This window comes from Petromyzon marinus, chromosome 66 (genome assembly GCF_048934315.1).
Source record: "Petromyzon marinus isolate PM22_M1 ecotype Great Lakes invasive population chromosome 66, UKy_Petmar_22M1.pri1.0, whole genome shotgun sequence".
In the NCBI taxonomy this organism is placed as follows: domain Eukaryota; kingdom Metazoa; phylum Chordata; class Hyperoartia; order Petromyzontiformes; family Petromyzontidae; genus Petromyzon; species Petromyzon marinus.
Window position 1 is genome coordinate 843,238 of NC_133732.1, and position 19,643 is coordinate 862,880.

The 19,643-nt window shown below is 48.7% G+C and overlaps 1 protein-coding gene across 1 annotated transcript; it reads right to left on the reverse strand.

Annotated features, from left to right (window-relative positions):
- Positions 1 to 450: 450 nt before the first annotated feature.
- On the reverse strand, positions 451 to 17,909 carry LOC116956597 (hemagglutinin/amebocyte aggregation factor-like). Its single transcript, XM_032978307.2, has 5 exons — positions 17,766 to 17,909; positions 14,895 to 14,997; positions 13,198 to 13,392; positions 4,183 to 4,335; positions 451 to 1,580 (listed from the first exon to the last, which is right to left on the reverse strand). The coding sequence occupies exons 1-5, from the start codon at positions 17,821 to 17,823 to the stop codon at positions 1,523 to 1,525; spliced, it is 567 nt and encodes a 188-aa protein (XP_032834198.1). The 5' UTR covers positions 17,824 to 17,909; the 3' UTR covers positions 451 to 1,522.
- Between the last annotated feature and the right edge of the window lie 1,734 nt (positions 17,910 to 19,643).

The window sequence follows — 19,643 nt, forward strand, 5'->3', positions numbered from 1 at the left end:
ATGCTGACAGTTGCCATAGAAAACACTCTGCCATGTAGAATCGTTGGCTGTCTTGTGGACTATTGTAACACCATTCTTGTTCAGATATCAGATAAAAAAATATATATATAAATTGCAGCGAATCCAAAATAACCTGAAAAGTACTGGCTTTGACACCAGGCACAGCCAGAATCAGAATATTTTCAGAATCATAATCCTGGAGTAATCTAATGAGCTATGAAGCCCCCATCGACCTTCAGGAGCTGTTTAAAGCTACTGCTGCTGCACTTGTGGAGCCTGGCACACGAAAACTCATGACCCCCTGTACGCCGCACCTGCGAGTTGGCAAATCGAACGATAATTGTACCCTTTTCGTGAAATCTGTGCGACGTTACAAACAATTTGATCATGACGAAGGTGCAAGGAACACTCCCCTTCCCCTGAGCCATCCCCACTCACACACGCGATCCATTCTCGATTTTAATCACGCCCTATTTTTATTTGAATCGGAACAATCGATGTTACAATCAAGCTCACTTGACCTATTCATCAGGCGCATGGAGACAGTTTTCTGATGAACTTGAAATGTACAGGAAGTTGACTGCGCAGTTTGGTTATGCATGTCTTTGTGGAGACAGTAGGGAGGGGTGGGTGAGCCACTGAAGCTGCGTGGCTTCGCAGTTGCCACATTTGGCAACTCCTCTGTCGTGCCACCACAGCTGTACAAAGCAGTCTTGATGTTTCCAAGATGGCAGCAAACTTTTATTGGCGGGGACAGTAAGCGTCGTGTTGCCTTGAAGCTGACATTTGTACGGGTTTGGTGATCCGTGTCTCTGTTGCAGATATGTGGTTGAGCAGCTCGTTCGGTTTTAACTAGCACGTGAGTTCGGTAGTGTCGATCATGTGAGAGCAAAGGCACGCTACTAAAGACTTACACCCATCTGAGACGTCAAGGCATCTCAACACCGACGGGACAAATACGTACACGTAGCAGAACGCTTTAAAAAAAAAACAGGGTTAATTCGATTTAAAGCTTTCGTGACTGCAGTAATTCATATTCTTAGTTCTTTCGGTAAAGTCACGTTGAAGGGAAACAACAAAATAATAAAATATATATATAATATGAAAACTCTATTTTATTATATATTTTATTATTTTGTTGTTTCCCTTCAACGTGACTTTACCGAAAGAACTAAGCATATAGGGTTAATTCGGTTACACTTTCACATTTTGTCGAACATAATGAGCAGCCTGATCCTGAACTGTGCTCACAAATCCGCACGTGCGTTTAATGTTTCGTAAAATGTTTCGTATTTATAACGTTGCTATCGATTGAGTGTCAGATGTGTGCACTTCCACTTTGCTTTCAACGTTTTCTAGCAACCAAAAGTGCCCCTTAACTTTGAACCAACCTCATAAGACGCTCGGTGCAAGTTGAAAGGCTGCGATGCATAACAGTTAATGCACGCGACAAATTCCATGAAAAGTAAGAACTCATTTGTAGGAATAAACTCCACTTGCATCATCCCTGACCACCCGACACTCAGTAGACGGTTTTGCACGGGAACTTGGGGCAGTACTGGAATTTCCAGCGGCGGTCTCTGTAGGCATGAGAATAGAAAACAAATCATTAAGATTGAACACGCACATTTATCCTTACCCCTCTGGGTAGCTGTGATAAAGAGCTTCATAGCTCATCGGATTCCTTCTCGAGTCTAAAGATTCTGATTATTGACATTCAGAGGCACGGGGACGCTCTACATTGGGATGTTTGGCCAACTCCATCACTGAGTGTGCACACCACGTGAGAGTAAAGAGTCGTGGCCATGAATGCGGCGATGGCAAGCTCAAAGCCCAGCGGCATTGGGAGACACTCGTTTGGGGCTGAGCCGACCTAAGAGAGGTTCAGATTCATCATCGCTGGCGTTGGCCGTGAGCGGGATTCGAACTCGGTCCGCCGGGTTCGTAGCGCAGCGCGCTAACCGCTGCGCCGCCGCTCATTTCCTCACAAAGATCCCCTGTATAGCCTTAACAGACTGTAAGGGGCAAGTGCTGTTAGCGAGCACCTATGAAGGCTGGCACGACACACGAGGGGGTGGGTGGCCAGCACCACGCCCGACCGCCTTTGTCACCCACGTGGCGATGCTTACACACCGCACCAGGTACTCATTGTAGGCTGAGTCGACCTAGGGGAGGCCCAGAACCGGTTCAGACAATCGTCACTGGTGTTGGCCGTGAGCGGGATTCGAACTCGGGTCGCCGGGTTTGTAGCGAAGCGTGCTCACCACTACACTACCGCTCCCCCATTACTCACTCACACAGTCTGCAGAACAGGCAGAGAACATATAAACGCAACACAAAAAGGCCGGCTAAGTGGAGAATTTGAACCCAGGCACCCGTCATGCTGTGATGCACGAACGTGACCCTGCCGCTTAATGGTCTTTAACATTGAACCCCATGGGAGCCTTTAACGTTGAGCGCCATGGAAACCTTTAACATTGAACCCCATGGGAACCTTTAACATTGAACCCCATGGAAACCTTTAACGTTGAACCCCATGGGAACCTTTAACATTGAACCCCATGGAAACCTTTAACGTTGAACCCCATGGGAACCTTTAACATTGAACCCCATGGAAACCTTTAACGTTGAGCCCCATGGGAACCTTTAACATTGAGCCCCATGGAAACCTTTAACATTGAACCCCATGGAAACCTTTAACGTTGAACACCATGGAAACCTTTAACATTGAACCCCATGGGAACCTTTAACATTGAACTCCATGGGAACCTTTAACGTTGAACCCCATGGAAACCTTTAACGTTGAGCCCCATGGGAACCTTTAACATTGAGCCCCATGGAAACCTTTAACGTTGAACCCCATGGGAACCTTTAACGTTGAACCCCATGGGAACCTTTAACGTTGAACCCCATGGGAACCTTTAACGTTGAACCCCATGGGAACCTTTAACATTGAACTCCATGGAAACCTTTAACGTTGAACGCCATGGGAACCTTTAACATTGAACCCCATGGGAACCTTTAACGTTGAGCCCCATGGGAACCTTTAACGTTGAACTCCATGGGAACCTTTAACATTGAGCCCAATGGGAACCTTTAACATTGAACCCCATGGGAACCTTTAACGTTGAACTCCATGGGAACCTTTAACATTGAGCCCAATGGGAACCTTTAACATTGAACACCATGGAAACCTTTATCATTGAACACCATGGGAACCTTTAACATTGAACCCCATGGAAACCTTTAACGTTGAACGCCATGGGAACCTTTAACATTGAGCCCCATGGGAACCTTTAACATTGAACCCCATGGGAACCTTTAACGTTGAGCCCCATGGGAACCTTTAACATTGAACCCCATGGGAACCTTTAACATTGAGCCCCATGGGAACCTTTAACATTGAACCCCATGGGAACCTTTAACATTGAGCCCCATGGGAACCTTTAACATTGAGCCCCATGGGAACCTTTAACGTTGAACGCCATGGAAACCTTTAACATTGAACTCCATGGAAACCTTTAACATTGAACCCCATGGAAACCTTTAACATTGAACTCCATGGGAACCTTTAACATTGAGCCCCATGGGAACCTTTAACATTGAACTCCATGGGAACCTTTAACATTGAACTCCATGGGAACCTTTAACATTGAGCCCCATGGGAACCTTTAACATTGAGCCCCATGGGAACCTTTAACGTTGAACCCCATGGAAACCTTTAACATTGAACCCCATGGAAACCTTTAACGTTGAGCCCCATGGGAACCTTTAACGTTGAACCCCATGGAAACCTTTAACATTGAGCCCCATGGGAACCTTTAACATTGAGCCCCATGGGAACCTTTAACGTTGAACGCCATGGAAACCTTTAACATTGAACTCCATGGAAACCTTTAACATTGAACCCCATGGAAACCTTTAACATTGAACTCCATGGGAACCTTTAACATTGAGCCCCATGGGAACCTTTAACATTGAACTCCATGGGAACCTTTAACATTGAGCCCCATGGGAACCTTTAACATTGAACCCCATGGGAACCTTTAACATTGAACCCCATGGGAACCTTTAACATTGAACCCCATGGGAACCTTTAACGTTGAACACCATGGGAACCTTTAACATTGAACCCCATGGGAACCTTTAACATTGAACGCCACGGGCGATGGATGCACTCACTCGGCGTCGTTGCAGTGGTAGCTGTGCACCCCCGTCAGGTAATTGAAGTCCGGGGCGACCCAGAAGAGCAGCGAGTGGAAGTCGTTGAGGTAGTCGGTCCACTGGCACGCATCCGTGCAGATGCCGGCCTGCATGGTGCAGGTGAACTTCCATCTGTCAAGGTCACGATCGCCAATAAAGACTTCGGCTTTACCCTTTCCAGCAATAACACAGCAGGCGTGAGGCGTTCAAACACTGAATAGACACACCCATTATTGCAAGGCATCATCGACTCTGCATTCACCATACATCATGCTTGTGGTAAAATATACAAACACGCATGGCCTTGTCTCTGCACCAGTATTGGACCAGAGAACAGCGCCAAATGTGAACGGTACATGCGCAAAGCGGACACGTGCTATGGTCATAACGTATGGATTAAATCTTGACTTAAAGCTTTCGTGACTGCAGGAATCCTTTGGGTCTTTCGGTGAAGTCACGTAGATAGGTTCTAAGAAAAAATAAGAAAATAACCAAAAAAAATAATTGGTGGAAAGCCCAGCACCACTGCCGCGGTAGCTGCCCACCACTTGCATTGGCTGCTGACATTTGGGCGATGCCCATCTCAAACCTTTATAAGCAATCTTGATTTGAAGCTTTCGCAACTGCAGGAATCCATACTCTTTGGTTCTTTCGGTAAAGTCACGTAGGTAGAAAAATAAATAATAGATCACAAAGTTTCGATCGCCACACAAGCAATCGTCCTCACGTGGGAGAGCGAAAACAGGCTGCTGAAACAGGTCCTTATATATATAGAGAGAGACGGGAGGGGGAGAGGGGGGGTTGCCGCATCGGGCAAGAGGATGGGGGCTAGAGATTGTGCCTGAGTGAGTGAGAAATACAAAGATGGTAACCGATATAGGGGGGGAAGGGGGCGATGACCTCCACGATGACGACGAGCTGAGGATGTGGCCATTGTATTGTGAGAGATTAGCATGTCAATGTAAATTCACCAACACAACGGCGGCTGAGCTAGTGAGACATCCAGCTTGTTATAAAACAAGGGGAACAACAGAGGGATAAACCACATCGAGGGAAGGAGAGAGAGAGACACACACCGAGAGGCACACCCACGCACACAGAGCAATGTTTACACACCGCACAAGGTACTCATTTGAGGCTGAGTCGACCTAGGGGAGGCCCGGGACCGGTTCAGATAATCGTCACTGGTGTTGGCCGTGAGCGGGAATCGAACCCGGGTCGCCAGGTTCATAGCGCAGCGCGCTAACCGCTACACTATCGCTCCCCACACAGACAGATACACACACAGATACACACAAAGTGACAGAACAACAACCGCCATTCGCCACTAAGTGGCGGTGACGTCACCACGACGCTTGTTCCAGGCTATGTGCACCCTGAGGCCACGTGAAGTGTCGAATGCCCGCTGGCAGGAGGACACGGGGCAGACACAGGTGCCACGGGTCGACTGACTGAGATGACTGGCTGGTGCACCACCTGTGCCCCCTACTGTGTCAGCCTGCTGTGCTTTAGCCACCCGGCGCTCCGCTCGTTGTTCTGAGCGTCGCTCCTCCGCCCTCCGTTGTTGTTGGAGGCCAACTGCCTCCAACTGCCCAGCAGCGTCTTTCACGAGCCTCCTCCACAGAGGCCGATCTTGAAACCGCTGGTACCAGTCATCGGCAAGTCCACTCAGCTCCACGTCCTCATGTACCACATCACTCCATCTCCTCTCTAGCCCGTGCCACGCCCGTTTAACCACCTCTATCTGGCCAAACAAAAGCTGTTAAGGCATGCGGTGGCTGGGCATGCAGGCTACATGACCCAGCCAACGCAGCCTTGCCTGCCGGAGGAGCTCACCGATGGGACTTTGCCCAGGTCTTTCAAGGATTTGTGAGCTCCTCACACAATCCAGCCTGATTAAACCCAGGATGGATCGTAGGCAGGCCAGCCTAAATGTTTCCAATCGGCAAAGATGCTCCATTAGGGGGGTCCACGTTTCGCAAGCATAGAGAAGGGAAGGAATGACCTTGGCTGAGAAGACTTGAAGCTGCGTGCGGAGCGAAAGACCAGGTAGCTTGCACACAGCGTTATGCAACCGATGAAAATATATTGCCGCTCGACTGATTTTGAGTGAGACCTCTGCTGTCAAACGGGAGCCGGTCATGAACACACTGCCCACGTATGGGAAACTCTCCACTCTCTCCACAACTGCCCCACCACCAATTGGGAGTTGTGGGGGTGGAGTGCCCGATGGTACAAAATACCCAGGCAGGTGCTTAGTTTTGGTGGGGCTGATGGTAAGGCCCCACCTCTTAGTGGCACGCTCCAGGTTCAGCAGCAGCACCTCCAACTCCTCCTCTGAGTGAGCGGCAATTACCAGATCATCGGCATACATAACGTGGTTGACCAATAGGGAGCCATCCCTTGACCGATCCCGGGCATCGATCAGCCTCCCATTGTATCTGTAACAGATAGAAATTACTCTGGTACAGCCATCGAAGGCTTCACGAACTACGTGGTCGGAAAATATGCGAAATAATGTGGGAGCCAGAGGACATCCCTGTCGCACCCCAAGGTGAACAGGGAATGGCTCCAACTTACGTAGTTTTACCCAGGCCCGCTCACCATCATGAAGGTCCTTAATGATCGTGAGCAGAGGCTCAGGGACTCCGAAAGCACGACGAACAACCCAGAGCCCAGGCCTACTTATGGTATCATAGGCCTTGACCAGGTCAATAAAGCAGGAATGTAGGTCTTGTTGGAATTCCCTACACCTCTGCTGTAGCAAACAGACAGAAAATATGGCATCTGTGCAGGACCGCCCTTTCCTGAAACCACATTGGGGCTCCACAAGCCTCTCCTCAGCGTGCCTTGCAAGGCAATGTTGAATAATCCTTGCCAGGACCTTTCCCGGCACACTGAGGAGTGAGATGCCCCTGTAGTTGTTACAGTCTGTGCGGCCCCCCTTCTTAAAGAGGGGGACCACAAGGCCATCCTTCCAATCCTGCGGAACCCGTCCAGTGGTCCAGACTGTTGTTATGATGTCATGTAGGGCAGTCTGTACACAAACGCTACCCTCCCTCAGCATTTCGTTTTGGAGATCATCTCTTCCCTGTGCCTTTCCTGGTTTCAGACTCTGGATCACCATTAGTACTTCCTCAACAGATGTCACCTCAACCAGCCACTCACAGGGGGTGACTTCTTCATCCAATATTTGAGGCACCGCACCCTCAGCAGGGTCATTCCCACTTGTCCAACGACGTTTTCCATGTTGAGGGATTTCCTCTCCCCCAGGACTTCACAGAAATGCTCAGAAAATCTGCAAATCTGTTCCTGGGGGTCGGAGATTCGATCACCGTTTTTCCCCTAATTATGGTAATAGGTGTGGCACTGCAGGTTACTTTTTTGATGGGGTTAAATATGGATTTGTGATCGCGGGCCATTGAGGCAGATTCACGGCTCTCCGAACCTCCGAGCGAAGGCTGCGGTAAGCCTCCTCATTCTCTGACGTGGGATGCTGTAGACGATTCGAGTGGGCCTGTCACTTTTCTCAGCCATCCTGAACACCTCCTCTGTCAGCCAGGGTCTCTGTGGAGGTCTGGACCGCGTACCCAAAGCAGCCATTGCAGCTGACTGAGTCACAGTCCTAAACCTCGCCCATTCGACATCTGGAGGAGTGGGGGATGATGCCAACCCTAGCCACAAGCGATGATGAAATTCTCTCTTGCAACTTTCATCAGCTAGCTGAGACCAGGCCACCTTAGGTTTGAATGGGATCCTGGGTGTACACCCACACAGAGAGAGACACACATACACACAAAGAAGCACAAGAGAGAGAGGGAGAGACATACAGGGAGACACACAAACCGAGAGACACACAAAGAGAGAGACACACACACAACAACATCACAGCCAGTTGTAGTCTGCTAAAAACGAGAGCCACCGGCACATCGAGGGAAAGGGGCAACCTTGGCTTTGTTAGTGAAACATTTAGCCCGTTAATGTAAAGACATTTAACGTGGTAATGTAACTGCTGACAATGGCAGGTACGATGGAAACATCAACAACCAGTTAAGGCTTTACCTGGTTAATAACGTCCTTCCAATGATTGCTCAATTTGTACCCATCTTCTCGATGGCTTCATGAACAAATCTTTGATGGTAGCCCGAAGGTTTGCAGAGTACGTTGTTCTCGGAAAAAAACAATGTCGTGTGAGCCCACCGTGTTTAAGCAGTGATTAGCCACGGCAGAGGTATTGGTAATACCAGGGTATTGCATGTCAGGAATCACATCTTTCACAGATGGGATCAGGTCACGGATTTTGTGTACTCTGTTGAATCGAACCTGAATCTTGTCTTTGTTCAAGATTTTGGAAATATTTTTGGTAACCCCTGCTATGTATGACAAGGTGATGGTTTTGATTGGGTCCTCAAATGGTTCTCTACCCGTGGTTGGGGATACAGCTTTGCGGATTGTGCGGTCAGAATATCCATTCGTCTTGAGGTCTTGGTGTACGTGCTCCAGTTCACTGGTTAGGTGGTGCTGGTCGGAGATGCAATGGGCCCTATGGTGTAGAGTTTTGATGAGGGAATTATTCTGGGCTGGATGGTGGTGGGAATCAGGCTTTAGACAGGAATCCATGTGGGTGGCTTTCCTGTAGACAGAATGTCCCAACGAGCCATCAGGTCTCTTCTCAACTAAACCATCCAGGAATAGTAGCTTGCCATCATTTTCCACTTCCATGGTGAATTTGATATATGGGTGTATGGAATTAATGTGGTTGAAAAATTGGTTCAGTGCTGACAGGACATGTGGCCAGATGATGAACGTGTCATTGAAGACTTGGTCCAACAGGAACTGAATCCTGATGTACCAACTTTGGTGAGGCACTGCCTTACCAACACTTACTTCACCTGGAATGGTACATTCTACAAACAAAATGAGGGTATAATCTTGATATGAAGCTTTCGTGGCTGCCGGAATCCATACTCTTTTGTTCTTTCGGTAAAGTCACGTGGGAAAAATAATAATAATCGATCACGACGTTTCGATCGCCACGCCGGCGGTCATCTTTTGTTCCCACCTGGGGACGACCGCTTGTGTGGCGATCGAAACGTCGTGATCGATTATTACTATTTTTCCCACGTGACTTTACCGAAAGAACCAAAGAGTATAAAATGAGGGTACCCCAATGGGTTCTCCCTTATCGCCAGTGGTAGCGAATGTTTTCATGGAGAAATTTGAGACAGATGCCATCCAGACATCCACCCTACGTCCCTCCTTGTGGAAGAGACACGTAGATGACACGTTCGTCACCTGGCCTTTGCGTGCCGTCTGCTGGCTTTCGCGTACTTTTCGCAAACTTTAACATTTTGCATAATGTAACTTAAAAAGGTGGATATGTATGGTATTAAACGATAAAATACATTAATATTATACAGTACTGTACATATATTTTATGCATTTATGAGTTACTAAACTTTTTGTGTGTGGTCTGCTGGCCTTCGCAAAACTCCAAAAAACTCCCCAAAAAATCCCGATTTCATTTCTTATGCCGAACCCGCGATATATCGAAACCGCGATGGGGAAGGCCGCGATGCAGAAAGGTCGACTCTAATCATCATCCTCGTCGTCATCATCATGACCAGGGGTCGGCAACCCGCGGCTCCAGAGCCGCGTGTGGCCCTTGAAGGAACTGCTTCGTGACGTTAAGCATTGAAGACCACCGTCTCATATTCACCGTGCATTGCAGCTCTTGAAATGAACCCTTATGGCGGGTCCCCGGTGTCCCGAATAAACAGAAGTAAAAAAAAAAAAAAAAAAAAAATCGTAATTTTTTTTATTTATTTTTCGCGACTCCGTCCCACCACGCACATAAACGTCGCGACCCACCTGGCGCGGATCATTCTGTTGTCATTGTCGTCCAAGCGCAGCGAGGTCGAATTCCGCAAAATAAACCAAACTTGTGTAGAGCTCGTCAAGAGGAAGAGATTGCCGTATCGTTCGCCTTCAACAGACATAAAATGACGTTGCAGCGCGGTATATGCGAGAGCCGGGGGCTTATAGGACCCCGGGGTCCCACCATAAGGTTCAAATATTGAGGGGTTTTTTTTACAGAATGAGAAAAAAATTGCTCTTCTTGTTAATTTGGTTGCCGACCCGTGGCCATAAACGTAATCTGAAATGGAATGCATGGCATGGTGATGTCTTTTACAGACTCGCAGAGAGACCTCACTTGCCAAATCACAACTTGCCATCAGAAGGCTGCCCATATATGAAACTCCTCCGCTCGCTTCACGACCGCCCCAATCACCCACCCACTCGCACACTCAGCCACCCACTCGCACACTCAGCCACCCACTGGCACAATCAGCCACCCACTCGCGCACTCACCCACCCGTTCGCATAAGCACCCACCCACTCACACAATCACCCACCCAGTCGCCCACTCACTCACCAACCGTCTCACTCAATTACCCATCCATTAACGCACTTGCACGATCGCTTGGAACGTGAGTCGGCAACGAAAGAGTCAACATGCGGAAGTGGTGCTACATTAATGACAGGCCAAGCCATATCCATCATTGTCATCATGTGCCACAGTCTGTCACGCCTGGCCAGGGCTGGATTCTGACATTGCTGAGGCCCTAAGTTGCGTCAAGCTTAAGAGGCCCCCTTCGAAGAGTTCCTGTACAGGGATTCCTCTTATAGCGCTCAAGATGCGTTCTTTGTAATCGGAGCGTGATACGAAACAGCGCTTATAACATCAGAATCAGAAGATTAATATCCGAATAAATAGCCCATTGAGCTGTAGAGCTTTTTTTTTCCAGCAGACAAGCACAGCAGCAAGAGTTTAAAATTCATAAATATACACGATATAACATATACAAATACAAACAAGTAATTAAAACGAAATTATCTTACAAAACAATTATGTACATTCGCTTTCCTATTGTTTCGAACGCAATAACGTCCATTAAAAAAAGAGTTTCGAGAGGGGCAGAGTGGTGACCCCCCAGAGAAGAGACCCCATGGTTGGTTCCACAACTTTGGAGCAGCAGTCGCTGAAAAACTTTTGAACCAAATTGCGTATCAGAATCATGGAACAGACAATCAGACACGCATCGCAGATTTTTTTTTTCTTCTGGGGGGATTTTGTAAAGGCACTAACACATCTGATATCTAAAGTGCAGAGCTTTGGGTACATTTCCTTATGAATGAGCACCGCCCAGTGATAACTTCTGTGTGCTTCCAGGGACATTAGCCCAGTCGTGGAATAGAGGTCACAATGATGCCTCCCATACGGAGCATGGTAGACCGGTGAGGTTTGTTTAAGAGTGAAGATAAAGCAGTCCCGTATGCTACGTCGCAGTAGTCAAACAATGAAATAAAAATACTCTTTGGTTCTTTCGCTAAAGGCACGGGAGGTAGAAAAAAAATCATAGATCACGACGTTGTGATCGCAACGACGTTGTGATCGCAACGTCGTGATCTGTGATTTTTTCTAACTACGTGACTTTACTGAAAGAACCAGAGTGTGGATTCCTGCAGTCACGAAAGCTTCAAATCAATAATTAAATAACTGCATCTTGAATAATCTTTCGACGGATTAAAACAGGAAAGCAAGTGCTTCTTTCTGTACACGTATCCTTACATTTAACCTTTTTGATTAACTGATCAATATGCATATGAAAAGAGAAAGAGGCTTCAATAAAATAAACTCGAGTTCAATGATTTGTCCATTCAGTGCCACAATCGAGAACACCACACGTCTTCTTCGGGAAAAAAGCCATTTAATTTTACTCATGTTATGAACAAGTTTTAAAGTTAACAGTTGTTCTTGAATAACCTCGAAATTATTTTGCAAGTTGTTTTGCAAATCATTAGGTGAAACCCCATTAGCTAATATAAACAGTTACGTCTTCAAAAATGTTTGTCACGCAATATTTTAGACCATTACCTAAATTATTGATATATGAATCCTGCGGCACTCCTTTGATATCCTAACCTGACCAGATGATATCAAAATAATCAACCTGTTGTCGACATGGTTCCAAAGGAGACGCGCTCGTAACGTGGCACAGAACCTAACCAGAGGATGTTTAGTAACCCATTGCACATCAATACTGTGCAACCATCGGTATGAAAAGTAATTGCGTATTATTGATATATTACCTTGGATATTATACTATATGTATCATTAGTTGTTCATCATAGAAAAAAATTGCTTACACTTGTCTATTAAAAAAAGTCGCCATAAATACGGTATGTGGGGAGGGGGGGGAAATATTGCTAGAGTACACAAGAAAGAGAGGAGCCAGTCAAGGACGCTAACGTTTGGACGCTAACACTTGGACGCCATCTAGCACCTGAATGTTCACCGTGCAACATAAACAATGTTGGGTCCCAGTGGTCAAGTTGGTGAATCTCGAGAACGTTGAGGTACTCATAACTTAGAAGGGGATTTGGGTATCAGCAAGTTGAGTACGTTAGAGCGAAAGTACGTACGGCGAGAGGACGTGAATGAGTGTGGTTACTGCATTACATCTGACAACGTGACGTCGCAGCGTGAAACCCCCCCCCCCCCAAAGCGCAGGGCCCGGGGAGGTCGTCCCGATGATTCATCATACCCGATTCATCAGACCCTCTTGAAAAAAGAGAGCCTTGTGACTCAGTAAGGTTTTGCAAGCTAATTCAAGGGCAGTACAACACCATTGTTTAGCCGACTGCTGGTGGTGGCTGTGCACTTGGTCTGCAGTAATTCAGTGCTGTGGAGGTAGCAGCTGGGGTTGGTGGATCACACGCACACAGTATTTTATAGCGAGGTTACACGGTACGTAAAACGGACTGGGTATCAGTAAGTTGAGCACGTTATGTCGAAAGTATGCAAAACGGGAGGGCGTGAATCGGGGTGTTACTTTATTTCAAGCGCCAACCTCAGAATCTTCATCGGAATTTTTACTCAGAAATCCGATGGGCCGTGAAGGCCTTTTCCACAGGTGTCCAGAACCTCACCTGCGATCCTCGGCCCTGTTGTCATGGTAGCTCCCCATAGCCGTGACCACGGAGTTGACGGGGCAGGTGAAGTTAATCTCCCTGTCGAAAGCGTTCACGTAGTCGCCATTGTGGGAGGAGACGGGTTGGCTCGTGTCGAATGTCGGCTTGCAGAAGTAGTCCCACAGCCGGTCCTTGTAATACGTGCTTTCGATGCTTGACAAAGACAAAGATCCCCCGTGTATCCTTGAACACGACTGGTGGCGCCAACCATCCAACAAAGACCGCTGCCACTGCATCACGCACTTTCTGCGGTCGTCTGGAACGCACTTCCATCCAATATTAGGAAGGCAACCGGAGCTATGCAATCAATTTTAAATCATCTCGATTGAAAACTAATTTCTGTAGGACTGCTTCCTGAATTTAGTTTGTTGTCGTTCCCCCGCACCTCCGATTAGCACGGTCGGCCTCGTACGGTGAAAAAGAAGTTCAACATACATACATACATACCTCGAGGGGGTGGGTAGCCAGCACCACGCCCGGCCACCTTTGTCTCTCAAGTGGCGATGATGACACACCACACCAGGTACATATTTGAAGCTGACACCGCCAATTAGCATGGTTGGCTACATTCAGGGTGAAATAAGTTAAACATAGACACATTCATGATTCAACCTAGGGGAAGCCCAGGACCCGTTCAGAAAATCGTCACTGGTTTTGGCTGTGAGCGGGAATCGAACGTGGCTCACCGAGTTCGTAGCGCAATGCACTAACCCTCGTGCTGCCGCTCCCCAAACGCAAACACTCTCACTGATGTACACAGTGATCTAGCTTTAAAGCACCATGAGCCTTACGACCCTGCAGAAGAAGAGTGGTTGCCACACACTGAACACTGTGACTCAGCAGTATCCCACGTAAGAATTACCAGCCATGCCCAGCTACCGCATGCCTAAACAGCTTTTGTTTGGTTGGATAGAGGGGGGTAAAACTGGCACGGCACGGGCTAGGGAAGAGATGGTCTCGTGCTGTACGTGAGCATATGGAGCTGAATGGATTTTGCCGACGACTGGGACCAGCAGTGTCAAGATCGATCTCTATTGAGGAGACTCGCAAAGGACGCTGCTACTGGGCAGTTGAGGCAGTCGCTCTCCAGCAACAGCAGAGGGCATAGGAGCGACGCTCGCAACAACGAGCGGAGCGCAGGGGCTGATAAAACACAGCAAGTTGGCACAGTGGGGGGGGGGGGGGCACAGGTGGTGCATCAGCCAGTCATCTCAGTCAATCAACCCATGGCACCTTGGTCTATCCCGTGATCTCCTGCCAGCGAACCGTCGACACTTCACGTGGCCTTAAATTGCACATCGGCTGGTACAGGCGCGTGGTGAGTGGCGGCTGATGTTGTTGGAGTGCTGTGGCGGTTAGCGCGACACTGCACTACAAACCAGGCAACCTGAGTTCGATGCCTGCTCACGGCCACCGACACCAGTGGCGATTATCTGAACCGTTCATATGCCTCCCCTAGGTCGACTCAGCCTCAAATTAGTACTTGGTGCGCTGTGTCGTAGACGTCGCCACTGGGGAGACAAAGGCGGCCGGGTGTGGTGCTAGCCACCTACCCCCACGTGTGCCACAGTGCCGGCCTTCATAGGTGCTACTACTACTCGCTAACAGCACCTGCCCCAACAGTCTGTTAAAGGCTATACGGGGGATCTTCGTACCTGTAAATGAGATAGATGGACTGGTGTTCGGGACAAGAGAAGTCGAAGGGCTCGTCGTAGAAATTCACGAAACGTTTGTGCAGTGACCGCAGTCCATTGCCATCTGCACGGAACATGGACGGGGCAATGAATATCAGCAGAGCAGTGAACCACACCGAACAGAGAATCTCAAGGGTCAGCGAATTAGCAGGGGACACGAAACTCAAGAGACAGCGAATCGCACTAACAGTGAATCCCTAGAGACAGCAAAGATGAAAAACAATCTCCATAAACAAATTATGTAAAAAAAATCAAATACATTTCAATACAGTGAATCTCAAGGGAAAGAGATGTTCGAGGACAGATCTCCCCCAAAGCCTCGTAGGCCGCCTGTAGCGTGGTCTTTACGCACGGGAAGGGAGGTGAAAGAGGCAAGCGCATCGTCATCCAGAACAGATGGCAGCGCCCAGAGTGCCTCTTCGTCCGACCATTCTAGAGCGTGGAAGGCAGCCTCGAATCGGCGGACGAACGCCTCCCAATCGCCTCCCTCGGCCACGAATTTCTCGACGGGCCCCAGCCGACGTGCCCGTCCTGTTTACCCCCTGGAGGCCTTGGTGGGAGTGGCGGCAGCAGCTGGCATGATGAGGCTGGTTGTGGCTCATGCCCAGCTGGCTGGTCGGCCGCCGGATCCCGTGGCGCCTCCTCCGGTAGTACGAGTGGGAGAGGGGGTCCCGGCGCCGGCAGGCCCCCCATAGGGAGCCGATACAGTAGCTCCTGGAGCGCCCTCTCAACGCGGGCCACGCGGTCCTCCATGGGGTCCTCCATGGGGTCCTCCATGGGGTCCTCCATGGGGTCCTCCATGGGGTCCTCCATGGGGTCCTCCATGGGGTCCGGGCTCCCTGCTGCTGCTCCCGTGAGCAGCTCCCCTTGTTGCCCTGGCCCTGGGGGGGGGGGTCTCTGGCCCCTGCTTCCTCTTCCATTGGCTCTTTTCTGTGGAGGTTCTTCCTTGTAACCATTGTGGATCCCGCCGCTGCCACCAGATGTAAAGGAGAGCTGACACGAGGCTGCGAGGGGTTCGTCTTTTATTTCTCCCCCCCATGCCACACTCGTCCCCAGCCTTCTCTGTCCGTTTCCTGCCAGGCTTCCCCCTTCGGCGCCTCTCAACCCCCCTCTTATATCTCATCGCCTACTCCTCCCCCCTTCACCGTTCCCGCTCCACTTTCCCCCTACTGTTGGCGGGAATCCTTCCCCTGACATCCCTTACACTTTGATACATTGGCATTATCTTTGTGTTGTTCACCTTTTAGTGTTGTTCTCTGGTCTAACACTGGTGGCAAGACAAGGCCAAAAAGGAGGCCCGCCTTTTTCAAGTATTTGGCTTCTATAAATTCGCACGTGATAAGCCACTTAGTTGAGCTATCAATTGTGGCCATATCGCTTCTGAAAAAGAGCTGTGTATCCATCAGTCTCAAAGACAATGCGCATACCGTCATCAAAGTGTAATAAACGACTTCCACGACGATCTTGACTGGCGTATTTCATTGGTAGAATTCTTGCACAGCTCACTCCCGCTCTCCCCGTATGTTTCCCTTCTCTGTCTTTGCGGCCGGGGACGAGTCGTTCTCTCTATTTGCCCCTCTCTCACTCCCCGATCCCGCTGCGAACTGGCGGCGTGCCAATGGGAGAGGCGAGCCGGCGTGCCGGGAAAAGAGGCGAGCCTCGCTGGGTTCCGGCACGTGGTCGGTGACGAGGAGAGGCTTGTGCAGCGACGCTGTCCGGACTTGAGGCTTCACACACCGACTTCCGAGTCCTCCGCTGCCCCCGCTTATATCCCTCTCGGCGGAGCTAAGCTCCGCCTCTAGCCACGCCCCCTCGTGGAACCTTCTCGATGGTTCCCACACCTTTCCCTTTGACTCCGCCCATTACCTTTGGCCCAGATGTATCCCCGCTTGGGATTGGATACCCGCTACCCGGTGGTGGCCATGCGGTGACCCCTTTCCGCCCAGTAGATGGCGCTCTCTCATTTCAAAAGCATGTCTGTTCCGCATGTATTACTTCAAGCATGATGTGTGGTTAATGCAGACTTCATTATGCCATGTGATCGGTGTCTATTTGGTGTTTGAACATCGCAACACCTCCTGTAGTGTTATTATTGCCGAGGGTTAATCGCTGTGTTGATTGATTGCCGACCCATGGCTTGAGTAATCCTATTGGTACAACTTCCCGCGGAACGTGTGCTTGCGGTAGACGGTGGTTAATCTTACACAAGCTTCGACCGAATGCATTGTTGAGTGCACTACTTATTGTACTTTTTTATGTCACTATCATTCAAAGTTATAGTTGTTTCATTTATAAAATGATTTAACACATTATCATGTGTACAGTATCATTAAGGCTATTACATACCTGTCAACCGCTCCTCAGTGCCTACCTTATTACAGACCAATTCAGACCTTATTGGTCACCCCATACCCTTATAAATCTCAATGTTCATCCTACAAAGTCCCATCACAAGGGAGAAACACAAATAGACACAATTTTAGTTGTTGCCCGTGCTGAAATGGCTGTATGTCATATGCACCTAAACACTAAATTTCGCTGTACAAGAATACGGGGTAAACCGTATGCGTTAACAGGTTTGCTATTACGGATACCCAAACGAAGCCATCGTATATCGCTCATAGGTTCAACAAAATAGCATTCACAAGTAAAAAAAAAATCTCCATTGGAAACATCTTATAATGACCTCCTATAGCGCTGTTTCCTATTGCACTCCGTTTACCAAGAAGGCATTCTGAGTGGTATAGCAGGTTATGCCTCTTTTGTGCTGATGATGATGCTGCTATTGATGATGCTGTTGATGATGATGATGACAGTGATGGCTGCACTCACTCAGGGGTTTCGCCTCTTTGCCAATCGCCAGAGCCAGGAGAAGGAGGAGAAGCAGCATGGTCCTGATGGACGAGGGTTGGGAAGTGGAATGTTGTGGCTTCAGCCTCGTGAACCCCCTCCCCTTTATCAGAACCCCGTGGCTGTAATCTCCAACTATTGCACCACCGCTCGGCCAATGCTGAGTGAGCGACACGGCAAAGTCAAAACACAGATAATTTATTCGCCTGCTTCACTAATCTCCCCTCGATGTAAACAAACATCTTATTGTTGTAAAATGAGTTTGTGTACACATCCAATCAACCTCAAATGTGTTCTTGTGAGACTGAGTTCTGGGTTCAATAGTTAAGTCCTCGCTTAATGAGTGGTTTTCACACGACGCTTCATCGCTACAATGCGGTTCTTACATTAGCGAACACTTTTCCCACAAGGCGGGAGGTCAGAGGAGCGACACTCACAACAACGAGCGGAGCGCTGGGTGAATAAAGCACCAGCGATTCGGCACATTAGGAGGGACAGGTGGTGCATCTGCCAGCCATCTCTGTCAACCAGCGGCACCTGCCAGCGAGCCTTCGATGCTTCACGAGGACTTGGAGTGCACCTAGCCTGGCACAAGTGCCGTGGTGACACCACAGACACTGTTGATGTGGGTACGGGTGTGTGTGTGACAGGGGAGCGGTAGTGGTTAGCTTGCTGCACTACGAACCTGGTGATCCCAATAATGATTATCTGAACCGGTCCTGGGCCTCCCCTAGGTAAACTCAGCCTCAAATGAGTACCTGGAGCGGTGTGTAAACATCGCCATTGTCAAGACAAAGGCATCCGGGTGTTGTTGCTGGCTATGATGGCCGTGCCCAGCTTTTCTAGGTACTACTACTCGCGAACAGCTAGGCTCTACGGCGGACTCGTGTCTTTGTCTTTATACTCCAGTTTCTATTGGTTTATTCAATAATAAGTGACCGGGTGTGTGGTTCCCTCTGTAGTTTGTCTACTTTCTGCTGCATTCTCTCTGACACACAACACTAATATTTGCCAAGAGATAGGGGGGACGTTGTGTTCACATAGCGTGTTTAGTGAGTTTAAAGAAGACAGGTCACCCACAGCAACCAATGGTTCGTGGGATATTTTGAATCATTATTCGCAACCATTTCAGAATCTTCAGATATCGGGAGGCAGGGTGGTAGCACTCGTGCGCCCAAGACAAAAACGGGCCTCGGTTCGGTCCCCTACTCAGATGTCTTTCTGTGTGGAGTTTGTATGTTCTCCCCCCGTTCTACACAGTGACAGTGAGTGGAGTGTGTATGATCTACCTCGATTCTACAGAGTGACAGTGAGTGAGTGGAGTTCGTATGATCACCGCCTGTTCTACAGAGTGTGAGTGGAGTTTGTATGATCTCCCCCTCTTTTATAGAGTGTGAGTGAGCGGAATTCGTATGATCTCCTTCTACTCTACAGAGTGAGAGAGTGAGTGAAGTTTGTATGATCACAACCTGATCTACAGAGTGAGAGTGAGTGAGTGGAGTATATATGATCTCTCTATTTTCAGCAGTGTGAGTGGGTGAAGTTTATATGATCTCCCTCTATTCGACAGAGTGAGAGTGAGTGGAGTTTGGATGATCTCCCCCTGTTCTATAGAATTAAAGTGAGTGGAATTTATCTGATCTCCTTTTCTATAGAGTGAATGAGTGGAGTTGGTATGAGCTCCCCCTCTTATACAGAGCTAGAGCGGAGTTTGTATGATCTCCCTCTTATCTACAGTGAGAGTGAGTGAGTGGAGTTAGTATGATCTCCCCCTGTTCTACGGAGTGAATTTGAGTGAGCAGAGTTTGTATGATCTCCCTCTATTCTACAGTGAGAGTGAGTGAGCAGAGTTTGTATGAT